The sequence below is a fragment of the Podarcis filfolensis genome (genome assembly GCF_964270895.1).
Source record: "Podarcis filfolensis genome assembly, chromosome: 11".
NCBI lineage: Eukaryota > Metazoa > Chordata > Lepidosauria > Squamata > Lacertidae > Podarcis > Podarcis filfolensis.
Window position 1 is genome coordinate 47796207 of NC_139613.1, and position 22315 is coordinate 47818521.

The window sequence follows — 22315 nt, forward strand, 5'->3', positions numbered from 1 at the left end:
TTGTAATTGTAGGGAAAATATATAGAGATATACAAGTATTTATGAGTTTAATCACCTTCCCACCATAGACCACAGAGCCACCTTGCTGTTTGGCCTGGGCCACGGCATCGACATACAACTTCACCGCTTGCTCGGTGTGCAGAGGGCCATAGAGGGTGTTTGCTGCAAAAAAGAAAAGAAAAGTGTATATCTGAGCACGGCCCACAGCTCACATTTACCACAATGCCTACCGCTGTGTTGTCTTGAGAACTGCACTATATTTCTTCATCTATTTTTTATGCCGCCAAGTTCTATATATTCCAATATTCTAAGGGGCCATTCTTCTCTCGAAAAAAAGACAATTAAGAATTTAAAAGAGGGCTGGACATGATATAAAGAATATATGGGGGAAATATTATAACAAGAAAATAAGTGTAACAGACCAGGGGAAAGAAATACTCAGCCGTAGATGTGACAAAAGTAATGAACATAATTTAGTAAAGTAAGAAAATGCAGTCAAAAAGACAACAGATACGAAACCAGAGAAAGGGTGGGAGGGGAGTTAAAATTAAGGCTTATAAGAGTGAATTAAATTGGAGGAACAAGTTATGCTACTATTATTAATTAGAGATATATATATGAGATATATTAGAGAACAGTAGCAGACCAGGTACTTTCCTCTAGCTATGATGAAGCTTTCTCAGAAAAAGGCTTCCATGCCTCTGCTGAGCTGTTTAAAGAAGCCCCGCTGTTTCGCGCGAACAGAACAACAAAGTGGTTTGTTCAGCTGGGGCACAAAAAGGTTTCCTTGCCTCCACCGAACCGTTTAAAGAAGTCCCTCCAGCTCGCGAGAGCGGTATCGGGGCTCACTTGGCTGGGGGGCAGGAAGCTTAGGTGGGGAGGAACGGGGTTGCCATATGTCTGGGGAAACCTGGACATGTCCTCTTTTGGGGGCCAACATGGTCATCTGGGCTTTCATCTTCAAGCATTATATACATATAGAGAGAGAGAAGTTCGGATTAGCTACGCTTGGCCCAAGCTGGAGCTGCTTGAAGCAATTTTCTTGCGCCAAAATGCAACTTCTCCTTCCTAAGCAAGAGAAGCAGCGGTTTGGGCAAGGCCTTTGGGTGGTTCAAAACCCCCACAAATGTGTGCGCACAGAGTTTCTTCTCAGACACCTCACAGGTAATCCCATAAGGCAGAGGCAGAGCTATGATGAAGCGCCCCGCCCCCCAAAATGGCAGTTTGGGAAGTGGGCAACTGTTCAGTTCTCCCAAACTCCAATGCCAACCAAGAACCACTGCGCAATGGTTCCCAGAGCAAAGAGGAGCTCTTACCGTCCCAAGGATCTCCAATACGGACTTGTGCGTACGCCTTTACAAGTTTCTCCACCACTTCATCATGGATGCTTTCATGCAAAAACTAAGAAAACATTAGAAGAAAAAAATAGGTTTAAGATTGGCAACAGAGGTGCTAACTTCCAAGGTCCTGCAGAGAGCAGCGGGGCTGCTAAAAGTTTGTTCCGAATGTTGAAAATGCCAATACAGTCGTACCTTGGAAGTACGACCTCCAAAACATTCAAAAACCAAAGTGCGACTTCCAAAATGTTCAAAAACCAAAGTACAGCTTCTGATTGGCTGCAGAAATTTCCTGCAGCCAATCAGAAGCCATGGAAGCCCCATCGGACGTTCAGCTTCCAAAAATAGTTCGCAAACCGGAACACTCACTTCTGGGTTTGTGGCGTTCGGGAGTCAAAACATTAGAGAAGTAAGCTGTTCAAAAACCAAGATACGACTGTAAAGTACTTCCATTTTTATGCTGTCCTCAATATCAAACTAAGTTATGGCAAGTTCCTCTTTCTTCCCAGATACATACTGAGAAATGCACATTCTATTTCTCAACCAGATGGCATTTTTGAGAGCTGGCAAATTCTTCCACCATCTCGGGGTAAAATTGCCAAGACGTTTAAAGCGGAAATTAACAAAGCCCAACATATTCAAACAGCAGCAGCGAAAGGCTCTAGAATCCAGTTACTTTTGCAAACAAAGGGCTCTTCTTTATGCGGCAATTGGTGTGGCAAACCATAAAACAGAATTTGAAGATCTTCGATCTGCCTAAAGCCAAATAATAGCACTTGGAGTTAAAACATTTAATCAAAGACTTAGAATCCAGTGCACATTTTGGTCTTTAAGGAAAAAACGTGGAATTATTTCGCTGTGCACAATCAAGAGAAAGCTAGGTACTTCTCCTAAATCTCTCTAAAACCCATGAGATTTTAAGTAACTGCTGACTTAAATGAGATGTGCCAACATTTCTGCTTCACCTATTGGGTTTTATTCATTTGCATAAGCCTGCAATTCAGAACTGTATTTTCCTATTCATTGTGAACTGGGGAGATCTGATCAGAATTTAAATAACCTTATTTCAAAAGCGAGCAGTAATAATGGGAGACATCAAACATCACGCAAAAGCAGACATCCATTAATAGAACGGGTCTTTCCTTTCTCCTCCTGCAGCCCCAACATCCCAAAATACACCTTGGAAAGCTTAAGGACCCTCCATAGGAGATTTGGAAGACAGGTCAGGGGAAAGGAGTAGAAATCTTGTTCTACAAAAATCCCCCTTTGAGTTTAGAACTAATGGTTTTAGAATAAAAAAAAGAATATTAAAAGAGCATTTGGGATTTTCCCCAGGCTGCTGTGAAGCCTGTGATCTGTTGGCTAAGCATGGCTCATTTGGCAAACAAAATTTATCCAATGCTTGAAAGATTGAAAAAAATACGTATCATTTTTACAGAACCGCACCAATCCAAACTGTGCTGGAAACAAATTTAAAGAAAGATAATCGCTTCCGAATTAACCAGAGTTCTTCTGGTTCCATTCTTTGCTAAAGGGCCTTCTCGGTAGTGACGCCCACCCTGTGGAACGCCCTCCCATCAGACGTCAAGGAAATAAACAGCTATGTAACTTTTAGAAGACATCTGAAGGCAGCCCTGTTTAGGGAAGTTTTTAATGTTTGATGTTTTATCGTGTTTTTAATATTCTGTTGGGAGCCGCCCAGAGTGGCGGGGGAAACCCAGCCAGGTGGGCGGGGTATAAATAAATTATTGTTATTATTATTATATTAATGATGATGGAAGGCATACATGAACAACAACAAACGGAGCATTCCATCATTATGATGTGGAGTATTTTCACATAAATTACATAATAATGCAACAGGAACATACCTAATAGTTATGTAATGATTCATTGAAAAGTTTCTTTTTTCTTTTCTTTTTTTTTAAAAAAAGAGGAACAATAAACAGATAAACAATAACAACAAACTTAATTCTTCACAAATCCAACCTTTTAAGCATCTTGGTTGACTTCCTCAAGTTCCTCCCTTCTGAGTTTCCTTGTAGTTAAAAGTAACAGCTTTCCAATATCATTATTAAACTAAAACAATTTCCAATTATAGTCCATCTTACTCACTTTTCTTAACATTCTAAATCCCATTTATTTAATTATAACCTAATTTAATCCTAGGCTGTCAGGGAACTGCCATCGGAGCCAGAGGGAGAGGGAGGGCTCCAGAGGGATTCCGGAGAGCGTCCCGGGAGGGAGAGAAGCAGCCCATCTTCTGGGGAAGGAAATCAGCGTAGCACCAGGGGAGAAGGGGGGCAGATGGGGGAATCGGCGAGGTGGCTCCATGACTCCTTGCCGGAGACCAGCGGGGAGAGCAAGGGTCCTCCACTGCCTACGCCCTCCTTGCGCAGAAGGCTTCCGTGCAGGGAGAGTAGGCGGAGACTAGGCGTCAAAGAACTTATTTGCTGGAAGTTCAAGAAACGCCCACTGACGGATTCTGCCAGCGATTGAGACAGCCACGGGTGAGTGGCTGTCCGGACAGAAAGGGTTCACCCAGGTAACCCAGCCAGGTGTGGCGCCGATTTACGCACGAGCAACCCCTAGAACCATTACATAGGCCTATTTGTTTTCTTTCAAGTAATTTCTACTTTTTTATGTTTCAAGCGAAAGAGCTCCCTTCCAGCATAACGGGCGGCCAATCGGAAGTCCGTCATTGAAAAGTTTCTGCGGGCAGTCAGACCGTTATAGAGTGAGCAGTGCTTAAAACTGCTGATGCACTCAGACAACAACTCCTTCCTGGAACTGGACAGATATTGTGTTGCTCAGGCAGGAGAAGGGGAGCAACAGGCATGCACAAACACAAGAGCCGCTCCTAACTGGTGGAGGCTGGTCCCTTAGGATAAAAAGGTAAAGGTAAAGGTAAAGGTACCCCTGCCCGTACGGGCCAGTCATGACCGACTCTGGGGTTGCGCGCCCATCTCGCTTAAGAGGCCGGGGGCCAGGGCTGTCCGAAGACACTTCCGGGTCACGTGGCCAGCGTGACGAAGCTGCTCTGGCGAGCCAGCACCAGCGCAGCACACGGAAACACCGTTTACCTTCCCGCCAGTAAGCGGTCCCTATTTATCTACTTGCACCCGGGGTACTTTCGAACTGCTAGGTTGGCAAGCGCTGGGACCGAGCAACGGGAGCGCACCCCGCCGCGGGGATTCAGACCACCGACCTGACGATCGGCAAGTCCTAGGCGCTGAGGTTTTACCCACAGCGCCACCCGCGTCCCTTAGGATAGGCAAAGGCAAACTCAGCCCTCCAGATGTTCTGGGACTACAATTCCCATCATCCCTGACCACTGGTCCTGTTAGCTAGGGAAGATGGGAGTTGTAGTCCCAAAACAGCTGGAGGGCCGAATTTGCCTTTGCCTGCCTTAGGACAAACCAAGCTCAGTCCCTATTTATCTACTTGCACCCGGGGGTGCTTTCGAACTGCTAGGTTGGCAGGCGCTGGGACCGAGCAACGGGAGCGCACCCCGCCGCGGGGATTCAAACCGCCGACCTGACGATCGGCAAGTCCTAGGCGCTGAGGTTTTACTCACAAAATGATAACTACCTGACTCTGTCGATTGTTGGACTCTGGCTCCACCGAGCCGTTGGCCTGCCATCCTACCAGCTCGGACGGGCACAAGCAGTGCCAGATTTACGTATAAGCTAAGTAAGCTATAGCTTAGTGCCCCACTCTCTTGGGGGCCCCCAAAAATTTAAAGGCAAAAAAACCTGGATGTACATTTCCAAAATATAAGATAAAAAATAAAATAAAACCTATGTACAGCAACAGTGTTTTGTGCTGTGTAGGCTCCTACAATGGAAGTAATGGGCCCCACCCGCTAGCCTGCTCCCTAAAATGCCACTGGTTTGCTCATTTCTATATATAGGGTGCATACATTCTGCATGGACTGGCTACATGGCAACATGTAGCATGCAGCTGCAGACTGCAGTGCAGCACAGTTGAATGTAGGTCAAGCTGTTGTACCTATTATCTAATATTAAAATGCATATAGTGGTACCTCGGGTTACAAACACCTCGGGTTACAGACTCCGCTAACCCGGAAGTAGTACCTCGAGTTAAGAACTTTACCTCAAGATGAGAACAGAAATCGTGTGCCAGCAGCGGGAGGCCCCATTAGCTAAAGTGGTACCTCAGGTTAAAAACAGACCTCCGGAAGGAATTAAGTTCATAACCAGGGGTACCACTGTATTTTATTATGTGCAAATGGCTTTAGATACCTATTAGGTCCATAAAATACCATACAGCATATATTCAACACAAAAAACAGCAGCAATTTGTTGTTGACAAAGGACAGCTGGACATATAAAGGGTCCCATTACCTTCAGTAGCTTAGGGCCTCATCAAACCTAAATCCAGCCCTGGGCACAAGCCACAACTGTTCCTAACGCCACTGCAGGCTTCCGACTACCATCCAAACAGGCGTTTGGAGAAGACACAGAAATCCCAGCGCTTCTTACCAGCCTTCTGGCAGTTGTGCATCTCTGGCCTGCTGTCCCCACAGCCGCAAAGAGGGCCGACGGAATGACCAGCTGAAGGTCGGCATCTTCGAAGACTGCAATTGAGAAGATACAGAAAGGGGAGAAATCAGATGCAACTGCGGAGACGGAGGAGACTCTCAGCGACAGTCTGAGCAGTCAGTCAAGAAGCGTGAGGGAAGAGCGATGGCAAAGATTGTCTGGAAAACTCAGAACCCAAGAGGACAAAAGCTTTACAAAAGAATGGGGAAATTTTTATAAGTTGTTTAGGAGACCACTGTAAGCAGATGGAAACATTGGCAGGATTTTGACTTCACTTGTTTTGTAACGAATACCATGGACAAGATGGATTGATATAAAAGTTAAGAGTATGGAAGAATATGCAGTTGTAAATGTTCAAAATGGGACTCCATAAAGGGGGCGGGGAGTCCCAAGATTCGGAGGAATCTCTGTATGTGGATATATATTTTGATTTTTACAACTTTGTACTTGCAAAACCAAATAAAAATGATTTCAAAAAAGAAAATAGCATTAGGGAAGAGAGAAGCAGGTTTTGATTCTGAAAGCATTCAATGGCCTTTATAGGCAGTAGCAAAACACCTGAAAGGCCTCAGAGTACAGAACTGCCAACAGCCACACACATAAAAAAACTTGTAAAGGGATCCCTGACCATTAGGTCCAGTCGTGACCAACTCTGGGGTTGCGGCGCTCATCTCGCTTTACTGGCCGAGGGAGCCGGCGTAAAGGTCATGTGGCCAGCATGACTAAGCCACTTCTGGCGAACCAGAGCAGCACACGGAAACGCCATTTACCTTCCCGCTGGAGTGGTACCTATTTATCTACTTGCACCTTGACGTGCTTTCGAACTGCTAGGTTAGCAGGAGCTGGGACCGAGCAACGGGAGCTCACCCCGTCACGGGGATTCGAACCGCCGACCTTCTGATCGGCAAGTCCTAGGCTCTGTGGCTTAACCCACAGCGCCACCCGCATCCCAAAAAACCCCCCAAAAAACTTGTAGGTAGTAGTTAAAATCACCAAACATAAGTAAGTTCAATCCACTGATTTCAACTCTAATTTTTTACTCTGAGTAACAACTGAAAACCCCCCTTTTGTTTTGAATCAAGGCGAATCGACCAGTTCCCCGCGGATCTGGTGAGACAGGTACACAGTGGAGTATAACTGGATAGTGCAAAACACACACACTGCACAAAAAAGATAAAGAAAACGTCTTCTATAGGGAACTTCTGGCCCTCTCAGTGTTGCTGAACTGCAACTCCAATCCACATATAACAGCTCTGCAACAATTCTGCTCCCACCGTTGATCTGGAACTGTAGCAAACACCACAAAGCAACTGGAGGTGCCATCTGGCCCCCGACTTTATGCTCAAGAAAAACAAGGGTACCCCGGTTTTTTCTCTGGAATCTTATTTGCTGGCAGTAGGAGGCCAAAGAGGACTCTGCGGAATTTTGGCAAGTAACAAATGAAGCAAAAGACCTTCATTTGGTGGAATGAGGTTGAAAGGAAAGGCTATTAAGTGCCACTTCAAAACAGATTTTGAGCACCCTCTTAAATGTAAGCACCAGCAGCTCATCATGAAAGCAGAGCCTGGGTTTCAGTCAACCACATGGACTCATGGATTTCCAGGAAAATCCTAAGTACATGCTGCAAAGCCATTGGCCATGCGCATTCACTCAGCCAGAGATTGGCTTTAACGTTTAATGAAAATATTAATTACCTATAATAGCGTTGTTTCCACCAAGCTCCAACAGAGACCGTCCTATTGAAATAAAAAAGCAGTAAGCCATGTGAACATTACCCACAATTCCTAGCTAGGAATATGTCCTCCTCACGCCCGGTTGTCATAATGACTTTGCCGGTTTGAGCGGGTGTTTTTTTTAATAAAATTTATGGACTAAATAAATAAAGAGGCTCACAAAAGAAGAAGGGAGTCAAAGTTGTTGTTGTTGTTTAAAAAGCAGCTTCTTCTGTAAGCTGAAAACAACCTTAATGCAGGCCACAGTTCAGAATTTCTCTATGTGCATGCAAAGGGCTTGTGCATGATGCTTCTTGTAAGAACTTAGGAAGAGTTCTGCTGGACCAAAGCCAGTGTGGTGTAGTGGTTAAGAGCGGTGGACTCGTAATCTGGTGAACCGGGTTCGATTCCCTGCTCCTCCAGATGCAGCTGCTGGGTGACCTTGGGCTGGTCACACTTCTCTGAAGTCTCTCAGCCCCACTCACCTCACAGAGTGTTTGTTGTGGGGGAGGAAGGGAAAGGAGATTGTTAGCTGCTTTGAGACTCCTTAGGGTAGTGATAAAGCGGGATATCAAATCCAAACTCTTCTTCTTTTCTTCTTTCCACTTGCAGCAGCAGCATTATTTATTATTATTATTATTATTATTATTATTATTATTATTATTATTATTATTATTGATTGAATTTGTGTACTGCCCTTCACCTGAAGAACACGGGGCAGTTGACAACATAGAAAATTGTAAGACTCCTTCAATTCAGAAGAGATACTGGATCACGATACGCCACTTACCAAATCTCTCCTGAACCACCATCGCTACCTGCTTGCCCACATTGGTGCTGCCAGTGAAGGACAAGAGATCCACTCTTTCATCCTTTGCCATCGCCTTGCTACAGAGGGCAGAGGAAGATTCTTAGTCAGTGGCAAAACAGGTAGAATGAGAAAGTATGTTAGGGTGGGAGGAAGGGGGAGCCCTGTGCTTCACTCTCAAAACATGTTACATTTGTGCCAATTAAATATATAATTCTTGTGACACTCCTCAGCCATCAACTTCGCTATTTGTCTAAAGGAAAGTCTGTATTTTTAACAGCATGAACAAGCTTCCTTCTGCCGTCCCATGCCATGTTTGCATTCATTTTTCCAAATCTATAGCTTCTTTTGTTTCCTACACTGCATTCAATAGCATCACAATCAGAAGTCTATGGGATGCAAACGGCAATAACAACAAATCGAAAGAAATATCAGCCGTAAAACACAATTAAAATTCATGCGCAAATCCAGCCCAAAGTTATTGTAATTGCAGAAAGATCATAAAGTGGTCCACCAAGAAAGATCATTAAGTGGTCACCAAGACCACCAGCGATTTTCAAGTGGCCCAAGGGGGAAAATTTGGAAATCACCGCTTTAGCGTTCCGCTCTGCCACTCAAAGATTATGGAGCACGTATATTTGAAAGTTTTTGTATTTGGAGGGAGAACACACCAAAGTTGCCACAAGACAGCTATTCCTTTTAAGTGTGGAAATTGAACCTTGAGGAAGGTTCAGAATGGCTCTTCGAATGACTGATCAGGGACAGGTGTGGTTTCTTACTGTAAATTCAACCTCCTAGTGAATTTGACATTTCTAGCCATCGTATTTGTGGTAGTGGGTGCACAATGCAATCCTTTATCTGGAGTGAGCTCTGCCATACCCAACGGAATTTACTTCCAATCAGATATGCAGGGGACAGCGTGGTCGTGTCAATTCTAGGTCTACTGAGGGGATGGGTTTTCACAGGAGATCACAGTTTAAGTGAAGCCTCGTTCTTGTTCTGATGCAACGAGTCAATAGCATAGGAAACATTTGCAGCTGTAGATTAAAAGTACCATTAAGAGATTAATGGAGATTTAACAAGATCCACCAGACTATATTCCCAAACTGAGCATAAAAATACCAAACGTTGCACCTACCCAATATCTGCCCCACCACAGACCAGAGAGCAGATAGCACCAGGCAGTTTGTTGTCCTCCAGAACCTGGGCAACTATTCTAGGAAACAAAGAAATAAGATTCATTAGATGTCCTGCTGGTTCCCTGGAGAAAGGATTAGACGTGCAGGACATAGTGAGACTTGACTTTTCATCACCTTACCAAATGCACACATGAAAAGGTCGTATTCAATGGAGAGCTAGCTGGAAGCATGCACAGAACAACTTTGGCTTGGTCAACAGGACCTTCCCCTCCTTCCCCTACATGTACCCCCTAAATCTGTTTTGGAGGGTTTGTAGAAACCCCCCAAAATGAGATGTGGAACTATGTGGAGAAGAGGCAGCTCATACATGACCTTCCAGTGGCCGCTGAGACCACATAACACTGGTCCTGAGAGACCTGCATTGGCTCCCAGTATGTTTCCGAGCACAATTCAAAGTGTTGGTGCTGACCTTTAAAGCCCTAAACGGCCTTGGCCCAGTATACCTGAAGGAGCGTCTCCACCCCCATCATTCTGCCCGGACGCTGAGGTCCAGCGGTGAGGGCCTTCTGGCGGTCCCCTCACTGCAAGAAGTGAGGTTACAGGGAACCAGGCAGAGGGCCTTCTTGGTAGTGGTGCCCACCCTGTGGAACGCCCTCTCATCAGATGTCAAGGAAATAAACAACTATCCTACTTTTAGAAGACATCTGAAGACAGCCCTGTTTACAGAAGTTTTTAATGTTTAATGCTGTATTGTGTTTGTAATATTTGATTGGGAGCCGCCCAGAGTGGCTGGGGAAACCCGCCAGATGGGCGGGGTATAAATTTATTATTATTATTATCCACATCCCTCCCTAATGCAACCAAAGTAGGGAGGTTGACATAGACCTTTCATTTCAGACGTTACCAGAGAAGCCCAGAATGCAAGTTGCAGTGAAGGCGGCACTCAGCCAGCTTATTAAAACAATGCAGAAGAATGAACAGGAGACAGAAAGGAAGCACAGAGGTTCTACTGATAGAGGTAAGTGAAAACTCACTTTGTAACGGCGACACTAACGAGCGACGTTGTGGGAGCACCTTTCCTTTGGAGGGAAACAAACCAGGAAAGATTATTCTTCCCAACTGTTTATTTTAAAAAGAACATTGCATGATATTTTAAGAAACTGCTACATTTTAGGACACCTAAAATTACCTAAAGCAGTAGATTACCAGCTTTTCATCTTTTCATTTTAACCAGGTGCTAAAATGAGAGAACTCCAAACAACATGCAACTTTGAAATAACAGGCCACCAATGTTTGCTTACTTAAGACTTGGGTACAGCGTTAGAAACTCAGATGTATAAGCTACATGCCAAATGTCTCCTTAAACCAAGGTTACAGTCGCCAAAATGGAATGGCTTGTTGCCATTTCAGGGCGAGACGACTCTAACGTCTTATTCTTCAAATGATGGACCGACTGTGATTCTTAGTTAAGCATCTGGCTAGTTCAGATGACAACCTTCAGCTAGTTTAGGAACTTCGAGAACTTAAAGAAAAAAAGTCACTTGATCCAGGGACAGTCCAACTATATATTGGCCTGTTCCGACCTCTTTCTTAGCGGTGACGCGGACCATTCATAATACAAGAAAATTCTTCCCAACTGCAAGCACAGCAGTGAGGTGGGATAAGTTAAAATAAGCTAGAACAATTAACTATAATCTCATTCACTCCTCCTGCTCAGGTTGCACAGAAAAAGCATTTTGGTTCCTGAAATTCATTCCGATTGTGCCGATAAAATATAACAGATAGAATTCTACAGAATGTGTTACTAGTGCGTGAAAACAGCCCAGATCTAATGATCCCCAGGCAGAGGATGGAGATGTCCGGCATCTTCACTTGGTCCCAAGTGCCCGATAGCCAGGGTACCTAACCAAATAAGCATCATAATCTTTCCATTGTAAAAATATGACTCAGTAGTTCTAGGCGACTATCTTAGCTGCTGAACAGAGATTCAATAACGAAATGGAAACAGTCGCTGCTTTAAGTACATTCCAGAGAACTGCTGTGTAGGCGAATATATACTTAGCATACGGAAGGGTCGGGGAACCTGTGGCCATTCAGATGTTTTTTTGTTGTTTAGTCGTTTAGTTGTGTCCGACTCTTCGTGACCCCATGGACCAGAGCACGCCAGGCACTCCTGTCTTCCACTGCCTCCCGCAGTTTGGTCAAACTCATACTGGTAGCTTCGAGAACACTGTCCAACCATCTCGCCCTCTGTCATCCCCTTCTCCTTGTGCCCTCCATCTTTCCCAACATCAGGGTCTTTTCCAGAGAGTCTTCTCTTCTCATGAGGTGGCCAGTTGCTAGACTACAACTCCCATCATCCTCAACCATTGGCCATGCTGATTGAGCTCACGGGAGTTGGAATCCATCAACGCCCAGTTTCTGCATCTGCGGTGCACAGCTTTCCAACAACCACGAAATATACTCAAACGGCGCAGCGCCCCTTGTTAAATTAGAGGCCACCAGTTAAAGCCATCACCATACAGTAGGACAGATCGACTTACCAGAGGCAGACGTTGCCACAGACCATTGCAATTGCGTTGTTCCAGCCATAAACTGCTACAGGAAAGTTGAAAGCTGTGATGATTCCTACTAATCCCAAAGGATTCCATTGTTCTATTAAGGCATGCCCAGGCCCTGCAAATAAAAAGCCAAGCAGAGGACATTTGTTGAGCATAGGATTTCATTTATTCTATTTATCCTTCTCGTTATCCAAGGAACTCAGTGTACACAAGAATTAGCCAAATTCCATCCCCACAAGCACACTGTGTCGTAAAGCTTATTGTGATAGTTTTTTTAGGCACCGAGCTTATTTTAGTAAATAATCGGACGGCAGAGCCCTTCGCATCAAAGCACAAAAAATAGCTCTGTTTGCATAGGATGAGCTCCACAAGCGCATAAGGCCAAAACCAGCTTGAGTAAAGAGTCAGGCTCCCTCCCTCCCTTTCTCCTCCGGCATACTTCAGAGGACGACTTTGACTCGGTAAAGTTCCGCTTTTAAAATAATCTCAGCTTATTGCTGCGTTCAAAACAGAGGCGCTGGTTCAACACAGAGTCTACTTAGCTTAACAAGCCAGCCTGAGAAACCATGGTTTGAGTGCATTAAACCAGGTTTCAGCACTGAGCGCAAACCTAATTCAATAGGTAAAGGGACTCCTGACCATTAGGTCCAGTCGTGACCGACTCTGGGGTTGCGCGCTCATCTCGCTTTATCGGCCGAGCGAGCCGGCGCACAGCTTCCAGGTCATGTGGCCAGCATGACTAAGCCGCTTCTGGTGAACCAGAGCAGCACACGGAAACGCTGTTTACCTTCCCGCCAGAGCGGTACCTATTTATCTACTTGCACATGATGTGCTTTCAAACTACTAGGTGGGTAGGAGCAGGGACCGAGCAACGAGAGCTCACCCCGTCATGGGGATTCGAACCGCCGACCTTCTGATCGGCAAGTTCTAGGCTCTGTGGTTTAACCCACAGCGCCACCCGCGTCCCTGGAGAAACCATGGTTTGAGTGCATTAAATCAGGTTTCAGCACTGAGCGCAAACCTAATTCAATAGTTGCTCCCAATTTAGTGGTCTTTTCAAGCATGGTGTACAGCTTTCCAACATCCATGAAATATACTCAAAAGGTGCAACACCTGTTTTAAGTTAAGAGGTCACCAGTTACTGTACGATTTCGTTACTTTTTGAGCCAAAACGTGCTTACAGGCATTTCTTTTATATACTCTGAAATAAGGTCTCTTTTTTAAGATATAAAAATACTTTAACTGTATACCGCTACCTGCTGAAAAAAAGCATATTTTTTGTAAATCTTATTTATTGATTTTTCACATAAACAAAAAAACCCCATAAATTTCTTCGCCCGTGGATTTCCCTTCCATGGTTTCCAGTGTTACCCATAAATGCCACATATATCACATATACTATTCAATACATCCATTTCAACCTATTTACCTGTGCTGCTTGAAAAAATCATAATGCCAGCTGCATGGATTTTCACTAGGACCACAGTACATGGAGAAGTGGAGGTGTGATCCTTCATTCTCCCAACGCAAGCGAAGGGTTAAACCTCCCACCTCTGCTCACTGAAAATTGGAGCGCTCCTAGCCGAGTAATTGAAGAGTCCACACCCAACCCTTAGCCATGCAATGAAAGTTATATCTGTTGTTATCTCAAGGCTGCAATCCTGCCAGAAGAGCTTATTTCTTTCTAGTTTTGTATTCTGAGGGGGAAGCAAGGTTTGGCAAGGAGAATCTCACACTTGCAACCCATTCATTTGTGCATTTTGAGGAGTTATACAAGGTGATCCACAGGGATGATAACTTATTCCGCTGGAACCAATGAAGTCATCGCTCAGCCTGCTCCTTGGAGGAAAAGACAGTGATACCTCGGGTTACATACACTTCAGGTTACAGACTCCGCTAACCCAGAAACAGTACCTCAGGTTAAGAACTTTGCTTCAGGATGAGAACAGAAATCGTGCTCCGGCGGTGCAGTGGCGGCGGGAGGCCCCATTAGCTAAAGTGGTACCTCAGGTTAAGAACAGTTTCAGGTTAAGAACAGACCTCCAGAACGAATTAAGTACTTAACCTGAGGTACCACTGTACAAGAAAATACAAATTTTCTTCACTGTGCAAACACGCTCAAGACAACAGTTGTGAAATGCAGCCACAAAGTTGACAGCGCTGAGATTTTCCTGCCCTGGGTTACTTAATAGCATCCAGTATGTATTCAGAGAGGGACGTGGGTGGCGCTGTGGGTTAAACCACAGAGCCTAGGACTTGCCAATCAGAAGGTTGGCGGTTCCAATCCCCGCAACGGGGTGAGCTCCCATTGCTCGGTCCCTGCTCCTGCCAACCTAGCAGTTTGAAAGCACATCAAAGTGCAAGTAGATAAATAGGTACCACTCCGGCAGGAAGGTAAACGGCGTTTCCGTGCACTGCCAGAAGCAGCTTAGTCACACTGGCCACATGACCCGGAAGCTGTACGCCGGCTCCCTCGGCCAATAAAGCGAGATGAGCGCCGCAACCCCAGAGTCGGCCATGACTGGACCTAATGGTCAGGGATCCCTTTACCTTTACCTAAGTATTCAGAAAGAAAAAGGGGAAAGATACATGCTTACTTTCCGAAGGCAAGACAGGTCCACCAATCATCCGGGATAAGCCAACTGCGTAGTCACAGACATCTACATATTCTTGGACTTCGCCAACACTCTCAGCAGAGATCTTCCCCATCTCCAAAGAAACCTGACGATATTAAGGAAATGTGTTGGTCCTGTTCAATCACTGAATAGGAAATATTATACTAAGGGCTATATAAATCAGAGGCAAGGAACTGCACCGACCAGTGGGCTGGATCCCCATCACCCCAGTTCCCATGTGTCAAGTCTGACAGGTGGGCAGTCAATCACTGGCTGTCAAAATGGCGCCGGGTGCTCCATTTTTGCCCACGCAGTTTGGAATCGAATTGTGAGGGCAAAGCAGAGCTTTGCACTTTGCAAGCTCAGTTGCCGATTGTCGGGGTTTGCAACCCCACGGTATTCACACAAGCGAAACTGTATCATTTCTTATTTTACAGATGTAGCTGTATTTTAGACATGGTTCCAAAACTTTCAGCCAGAGCGATTACTGTCACAGCAGCAAACCGTACCAGATTTCCCAAAACGTTGATTTTCTTTCTCAGGGCATCACCAATCTGTCTCACAATTTCTCCTCGTTTGGGTGCAGGAACCTAGACAAAGAAGAGAAAACGGGTTTAAGCCCAGTCTTACGAAACACTATGGACTTTGTCCAAAACCGTACGTTTCAATAACGTGCATCCAGATGAGGAGATCTCTATTAACACCATTTAAAGTATCAAGGTAACTTACGCTATCAGTTAAAAATAAATATTGTGGATGATTTCTTAAGTGACACAACTTGTTTGAATTCCAGGGAAATCCGATGAAAAATTTATTTGGTATTTCAAAAACTACAGATGCTTCTGAACACTTCCCATTGTGTGTGTGTTTGTGTGTGTGTGTATATATATACAGTGGTACCTCGGGTTAAGTACTTAATTCGTTCCGGAGGTCCGTACTTAACCTGAAACTGTTCTTAACCTGAAGCACCACTTTAGCTAATGGGGCCTCCTGCTGCTGCCGCGCCACCAAAGCACGATTTCTGTTCTCATCCTGAAGCAAAGTTCTTAACCTGAAGCACTATTTCTGGGTTAGCCAAGTCTGTAACCTGAAGCGTATGTAACCTGAAGCATATGTAACCCAAGGTACCACTGTATATATATTTGTGAGAATGCATAAGACAATTGAAATAAATCTGTTGAGAGATGCAGATGCTTTTCAAAAATGCAAGTGTGCCAAAGTGCGTCTTTAGTTCTTCAAAAGTTGTGGCTTCCCTTTCTATGACCCGCATCTTTGAAATCTTGGTGTTACAGTTTAGTCTTCTAGTACTAATGAAGTCACAGATGTACCACACAAACTGCCACCTGTAAAGCACAACTCTAACAGCAGCTGCTTACAGTGGCAGCATAAGGTGTAAAGCATCAGAAAGAGGACTCACACAAATTAAGGCAAACGCATCAGAATCTAACGGTGTTGCCTAATAAAAATGAGTTTAACGAGTCTGTGGCTCATCAAAGAATGCACCCTGTTTATGCGTATTCAATGTGCGCACGATTGTGTGTAAGTGCATCGTGCCGAACCCAGAAGTGACTTGGAAACATCAGGAAACCAGGCAGAGGGCCTTCTCGGTAGTGGCACCCGCCCTGTGGAACGCCCTCCCATCAGATGTCAAGGAAATAAACAACTATCTGATTTTTAGAAGACACCTGAAGGCAGCCCTGCTTAGGGAAGTTTTTAATGTTTGATGTTTTATTGTGTTTTTAAATATGCTGTTGGGAGCCGCCCAGAGTGGCTGGGGAAACCCAGCCAGGTGGGTGGGGTATAAATAATAAATTATTATTATTATTGTTATTATTATTCTCACTAAAGGGGCAGAATGGGGATTGGCGTTTGAAAGCTTTTACAATGGGTTTCAATTACACATGATTTCACCGACCTGCAAGGTGCTTCTGAACATAACCCCTGTGTAAAACAGGAGGCTGCCTGTATTTCAGAAAAATATTAAGGAATTCAAACTTACCTCTGCCCATACTTTCCAGGCTTCTTTAGCTTTCTTTAGTGTTTCTTCATAGTCTTCAATACTGGCCTGTAACAATATATTTTTTTAAATAAACAAGAGTCACAACGTTTGTAATTTTTTGACTCTTGTAGAAAACAGAAATGGCAAAAGAATGTACCAAACCAGCAAATTCTAGTTTTATGGAAGAAGGTGGTGCTATTTGGACATAAAAAGCTTCAGAACCTTTGGAAATGGTTTGCCTGAAGTGGTAGAATAAAAGAGGAAATATACCACGAACCCATTTCTGTGGCGCAACCACCATTTCAACACATGTGATTTAAATCCAGCAAAGGAAGGGAGCGTGCAACCATAAAATTTCCATCTTCCACTGCTCTCAGCTACTTTTCCACATCCCCTCCCCAATTAGCTCTACTGACATTCCAAACCTAGCCTTTGGCTATTCGAAGAGTATTGCAAAAATTTCCAGTGTAGCATTTATCTATAGACTTGATCAAAGAAAGAAAGAAAGAACCTTACCTGACGAACTCTGGCAATTGGCTGATTGTTTGCAGGGCAATATGTCGTTACAACCTAAAGAGAGAAAGATGTGCCCTTTAGTCACCAAGAACATAGCTTCTTCTCTAGCTTTAAGGATTAAGGTTCAAGAGTCACTTATACATCAGGAAAGGACATAGTGTGGCTGGTCCTATATCTCAATCTGAATACACTCACCCTGATCTGCAGTGGAACGAGAACCACAATCTGCACACCAAAGTAGGCTTTGAAGAAGAAGAAGAGTTTGGATTTGATATCCCGCTTTATCACTACCCGAAGGAGTCTCAAAGCCGCTAACATTCTCCTTTCCCTTCCTCCCCCACAACAAACACTCTGTGAGGTGAGTGGGGCTGAGAGACTTCAAAGAAGTGTGACTAGCCCAAGGTCACCCAGCAGCTGCATGTGGAGGAGCGGGGAATCGAACTCGGTTCACCAGATTACGAGTCTACCGCTCTTAACCACTACACCACACTGGCTTATACACATGCATGGGTGCAATGGGCAGTACCGTTGTGGGGAAAACCCATAAGATGATACACAGATCCTGAGTTTGGATTCCTATGAAGCGGCATTGCTCTGGGGAGAGATGGGACCATCGCACAAAACACGCAGCCTTCCTCTGCCCGTCCCTGGATTGAGGCAGTTATATTTCTTCTCCCGAGTGCATTTAAAGCTGAATTCAATGGGATTCACTTCTAAGTAGATTGTTAAGATTATGCATAGGGCTGTTCTGCCCATCGCATATAGCAGCCTCGCCTCCGCCCAATATACATGGAGCGTCTCCATCCCGATCATTCAGCCAAGACACAGAGGTCCAGCTCTTAGCACCTTCTGGTGGTTCCCTAACTGCAAGAAGTGAGGTTACAGGGAACCAGGCAGAGGGCCTTCTTAGTAGTGGCGTCCGCCCTATGGAACTCTTCGGATTTCAAGAATTACACAACTTTTAGAAGACATCTGAAGGCAGCCCTGTTTAGGGAAGTTTTTACTGTATTTTTAATCTTCTGTTGGGAGCTGCCCACCCAGTCAGATGGGCGGGGTATAAATTATTATTATTATTATTATTATTATTATTATTATGCAGATGTACACAAGAGTTAGTAGCCAATTATAGATTTTTTTCTTGCTTGGTGATCCAGAAGCAGTTCCTACTCTGCCCAAGAGACCAGGCAAGCGCCCTAAGTAGCATGTTTCCGTATTCTTATGGTTTGATATTCTGGATATTATAGTATCTTGATATTATTAAAGAGCGGGCTATACATATGCATGATAAATAACTAAGGAAGGCCTACTGGGTCTGGAATCCCTCCCTCTCGACCAGCATCCACCTACAGTGGCCGGCTAGATGCCTTTGGGAGCCCTCCAAGTAGGGTACCCAAACATCTCCAGAAAGAGAAGCTCCAAAGGTAGGAGCATAGCCAAAGGACAAACATTTTCTCAGCCCAACAATATGAATGATTAACGTGTGCCTTTCTCCTGCCGATTCCGGCCAGGAAACGGACTGTGGCAACTGGTAAAGGGCAACGTATTTGATTAAAGATAGACAAAATCAAGTGTGTTTCAAAACCACCGAAAGGTTACACATTAAAAGGCAGGCTCCTTTTCCACAGAATATGAACGGGCACAAATCTCACATCATAAACCTGAGGACATTTCGACTTCCGAAAGCAACCTGCTTGTAGCCAGACTTGGCGATTGCAGAACTTCAGAAATTGCAATTTATCAGGAAATGCAATTGTGGCACCATTGCGCTGTCTCGGGGTAATGGCTTTTTCAAATAAAAATCGCACCGCAGTAGGATGTTAGACATGCCCCAGCGTGGGCTAACTTGCTACCAACGCTCCCATGTTAAATTAACCACAATAAATCACTGTATTTCGCTTCCAGCTAATCTTCACTGTCTTTTCAGCCTTCATCTAAAGCGGGGTTTCCCAAAGTCGGTTGCTTTTTGAGGACAACTCCCATCATGCCAAGCTAGTAGGACCAGAGGTTAGGGATGATGGGAATTGTAGTATACAGAGAGAGAGAGTTGCAAACAGATCAAGACATTGGCAGGATTATTGTAAAAACCTGCAGTTTTGAAAACATATATAAGATAGATATGAGAAGAGGATTAGAAGAATAAGATAATTCAGAGCATGCAGGAAAGGATGAAAATAAAGGCAAGGGACTGCAGAAAGAGGGGGAAAGGAGTCAAAAGTAAAAATGTTACAATTATGGCTAAATAATTGTTGCAATGTATATAAATTAAAATTATTTTAAAAAGTTTAAATAATAACAAGCTGCAAACAGATCAAGATGTTGGCAGGGTCATTGTAAAAACCTGCAGTTTTGAAAACATATATTAGATATAAGAGAGGACTTTTTTAATTCGTGATTTTCAATTTTATACATTTCAATAATTTTACAATCATTTTAGCATGAAAATGTTATAATTATGTGAAAATGTTACCATTATGTCTATATCATTGTTGCAATCAGGGCCGGATTTAGGTTTGATGAGACCCCAAGCTACTGAAGGTAATGGAGCCTTTTATATGTCCAGCTGACCTTTGTCAACAACAAATTGTTGCTGTTTCTTGTGTTGAATATATGCTATATGATAATTTATGGACCTGATAGCCATCTAACGCCACTTGCACATAACAAAATATGTATTTTATCAAAGTAATTGCTGAACTGAAATACAATTAAGAAGTATATTAATATTAATTTTTTTCTTTAAATTTTTTGGGGGGCTCCCAAGTGAGTGGGACCTTAAGCTATAGCTTGTTTAGCTTATACGTAAATCCGGCACTGCTGGTTGAAATGTATATAAATGAAAAGAATAATAGGAATAAAGCTGTTTCGGGAAACCCTGCTAAAGTCAGATGTCTATGCTCGGGAGCACATGGAGAACTGCAAATCCGGATTGGACTCCAAATTGGGCTGCGGTGACTTTCAGGCTTGCTCCCGCCCGTGGCTGCCTACCTCTCCTCGGCCTCCCCAGGAGCCATTGTAGACGCCCTCGTTCTCCTCGCGAAGCCCCAGCTCCTGGAGCCACGAGTAGCGGCCTTGGCTGATCAGCAGCGTCGACATGGAGGCGCTGGAAGCGGCGGAGGCCGAGCGGACGCGTCGCGACAGAGTGCAGAGGCGGAGCGTCGTCCGCAGCATCGCGCCGCCCAGAGCCATCTGTGCGCCGGCCAGGAGGCTGCGGAGGGGGAGAGGATCCGCCACGCCCCCAAAAACACATTCCGACGGCGGCGATTGGCCGGAAGGGCACCCCGCCCACAGACCAGGCGGAGGCGCGTCCAATCGGCGGCGAGGCGAGCAACAGGAGCTTTCCTCGTCCCCGCAGGTGACGCTAGGGAAGGCGACGCCCCTCTCGCCAGGCGCTGCCAGGCGTCCGGGATGTCCCGGACACGGCACCGCTGTCTGTAGTGCATGGTCCGGGAAAATCCGGGCGCGCGGCAAGCCGGTTTCTCAGGGAAAGAACTTCAAAGGCAGGCTTGCCACGAGTCATGAAAATCCCTATTTTCTGAAGATCAGGAGGGGATTTGGGCCGGGAAAGCAGGAGGTATGGCAACGCCATGGGGAAAGCAGCGGAAACAGCTCCCCAATTGGAAGATCACTATTTTGGAGGGAAGTTTCTCCCTCCGAAAAAGCCCAACCATTTGGGGTTGTTCCCCAAAAGAAAGCTCAACCATTTTGGTGGGTTTCTATTTAAAAAACGCTCAATAATTTTGTGGACTTCCGGAAAGAAAACCTCAAACAGATTTGATTCAGGAATTTTACGAAATATAGAAACCCTGGGTTTTTTGCCCAAAATGGCATTCTGCCACTGCAAACAGCATCTGGGCGGAAATCGCTTAAATGTCCAGGAAAATCCAGATATACGGCAAATCTCTGATTTCTATTTTTATTTTGCAAAAAAAGTTCAACAGCTATGCAAAAAAAAAAATAGTTTATCTGTCTGGATATTCACTGTTTGAAATACGGCATCCGAAATACAGTATGGCCCATGGGGACTCCAGGCTAAGTCAGTTGCAGGGATCTGTGCCCACTTACTGAGCGCATGTCTGCAGCCTTGCTCTGTGTGGTTTAGTTGCTGCTGCTTCTTGGCACAGACCGCCATGTAATGCTATTTGTGCATAGAGTAGTAGAGTTGGGACCCCGAGGGTCATCTAGTCCAACCCCCTGCAATGCACGACTCTCAACTAAAGCATCTCTGACAGGTGGCTGCCCAACTCATGGGCATAGCCAATCCTCAAAAATTATTGAAAAGCATTACAAATACTCTGTTAACTGAGGTTCTGCACCCCGCTAACAAAAGCCTGCCCCCCCCCCCGTAATGTCCTCTTTTGGGGGGATTTTTACCTTTGATCTCCAAAGAAAACAAGTTTAAATAATTTAAAGATTTTAAATCCATTACATTCAGATATTCATTCTGCACTGTATCTCTTGAACTTCGTTCTAGTGACCCTTAGACCAAGTCTTATTCCTAAAAGGTTAATTTAGTTCCTAACATCAAGTAGGCTCCAGCTGGCTGTAAGTTGTGCAGTTTCTGTTGCAGTCGGAACTTCAGCTGCCCCAGAAGTAGATCAAGCAAGAACATATACTTAAAGAGCAGCTTCCGATTTCACTTAATTAAAAGGTTTTTTTGTGGCCATAACTGCCATGGTATACCATTCATTGTCACAATGAGCCCCTAGAAAGGCGAGCAGCCCAGGCACAAGCCTTTGAAATTGACAAGAAGCCTCACAGAGATTATGAACTCGGGTGACCCTACTTCAGAGAGATTTTGTTCACAAGTTCTGACTCTGACATCTGGCAAAGAGACAATAAAGTCTGAGAGGTGCCCTGAGAGGTATCTGGTTTTTCAGCTAGAAAGAGGCCGCTTTCCCCTTTGCTCAGTGCTACATACCTTGGTCCTGATCCTGGCTTGTAATGCAGGTGGAATAGGGGGGGAAATCACAGAAATGGTTGCACATTCATTTGGGAAATGGGCCTACCTATGTTCTGAAGCTCATAGACACATATATTTTTAAGGCTGTTTATGGACCGGGCTT

General features: G+C 44.7%; 1 protein-coding gene and 1 long non-coding RNA gene across 2 annotated transcripts in view; both read right to left on the minus strand.

The window, feature by feature from the left end:
• Positions 1-20444, minus strand: part of ALDH7A1 (aldehyde dehydrogenase 7 family member A1) — a 28440-nt gene extending 7996 nt beyond the window's left edge. Inside the window, exons 1-13 of the mRNA XM_083576916.1 lie at positions 20238-20444; positions 17253-17306; positions 16737-16802; positions 15247-15327; positions 14720-14843; positions 12105-12237; positions 10596-10640; positions 9561-9638; positions 8405-8502; positions 7597-7638; positions 5843-5937; positions 1317-1401; positions 56-162 (exon numbers count right to left, since the gene is read on the minus strand). Of these exons, the coding sequence (XP_083433042.1) occupies positions 56-162; positions 1317-1401; positions 5843-5937; positions 7597-7638; positions 8405-8502; positions 9561-9638; positions 10596-10640; positions 12105-12237; positions 14720-14843; positions 15247-15327; positions 16737-16802; positions 17253-17306; positions 20238-20438 (1209 nt within the window). The 5' untranslated portion in view covers positions 20439-20444. The remainder of the gene's footprint in view (positions 1-55; positions 163-1316; positions 1402-5842; positions 5938-7596; positions 7639-8404; positions 8503-9560; positions 9639-10595; positions 10641-12104; positions 12238-14719; positions 14844-15246; positions 15328-16736; positions 16803-17252; positions 17307-20237) is intronic.
• On the minus strand, positions 1424-4702 carry LOC310745103. The gene is made up of 3 exons (XR_014539937.1): positions 4594-4702; positions 3939-4211; positions 1424-3502 (listed from the first exon to the last, which is right to left on the minus strand). It is a non-coding gene; the product is annotated as an uncharacterized lncRNA (long non-coding RNA).
• Positions 20445-22315: the final 1871 nt, after the last annotated feature.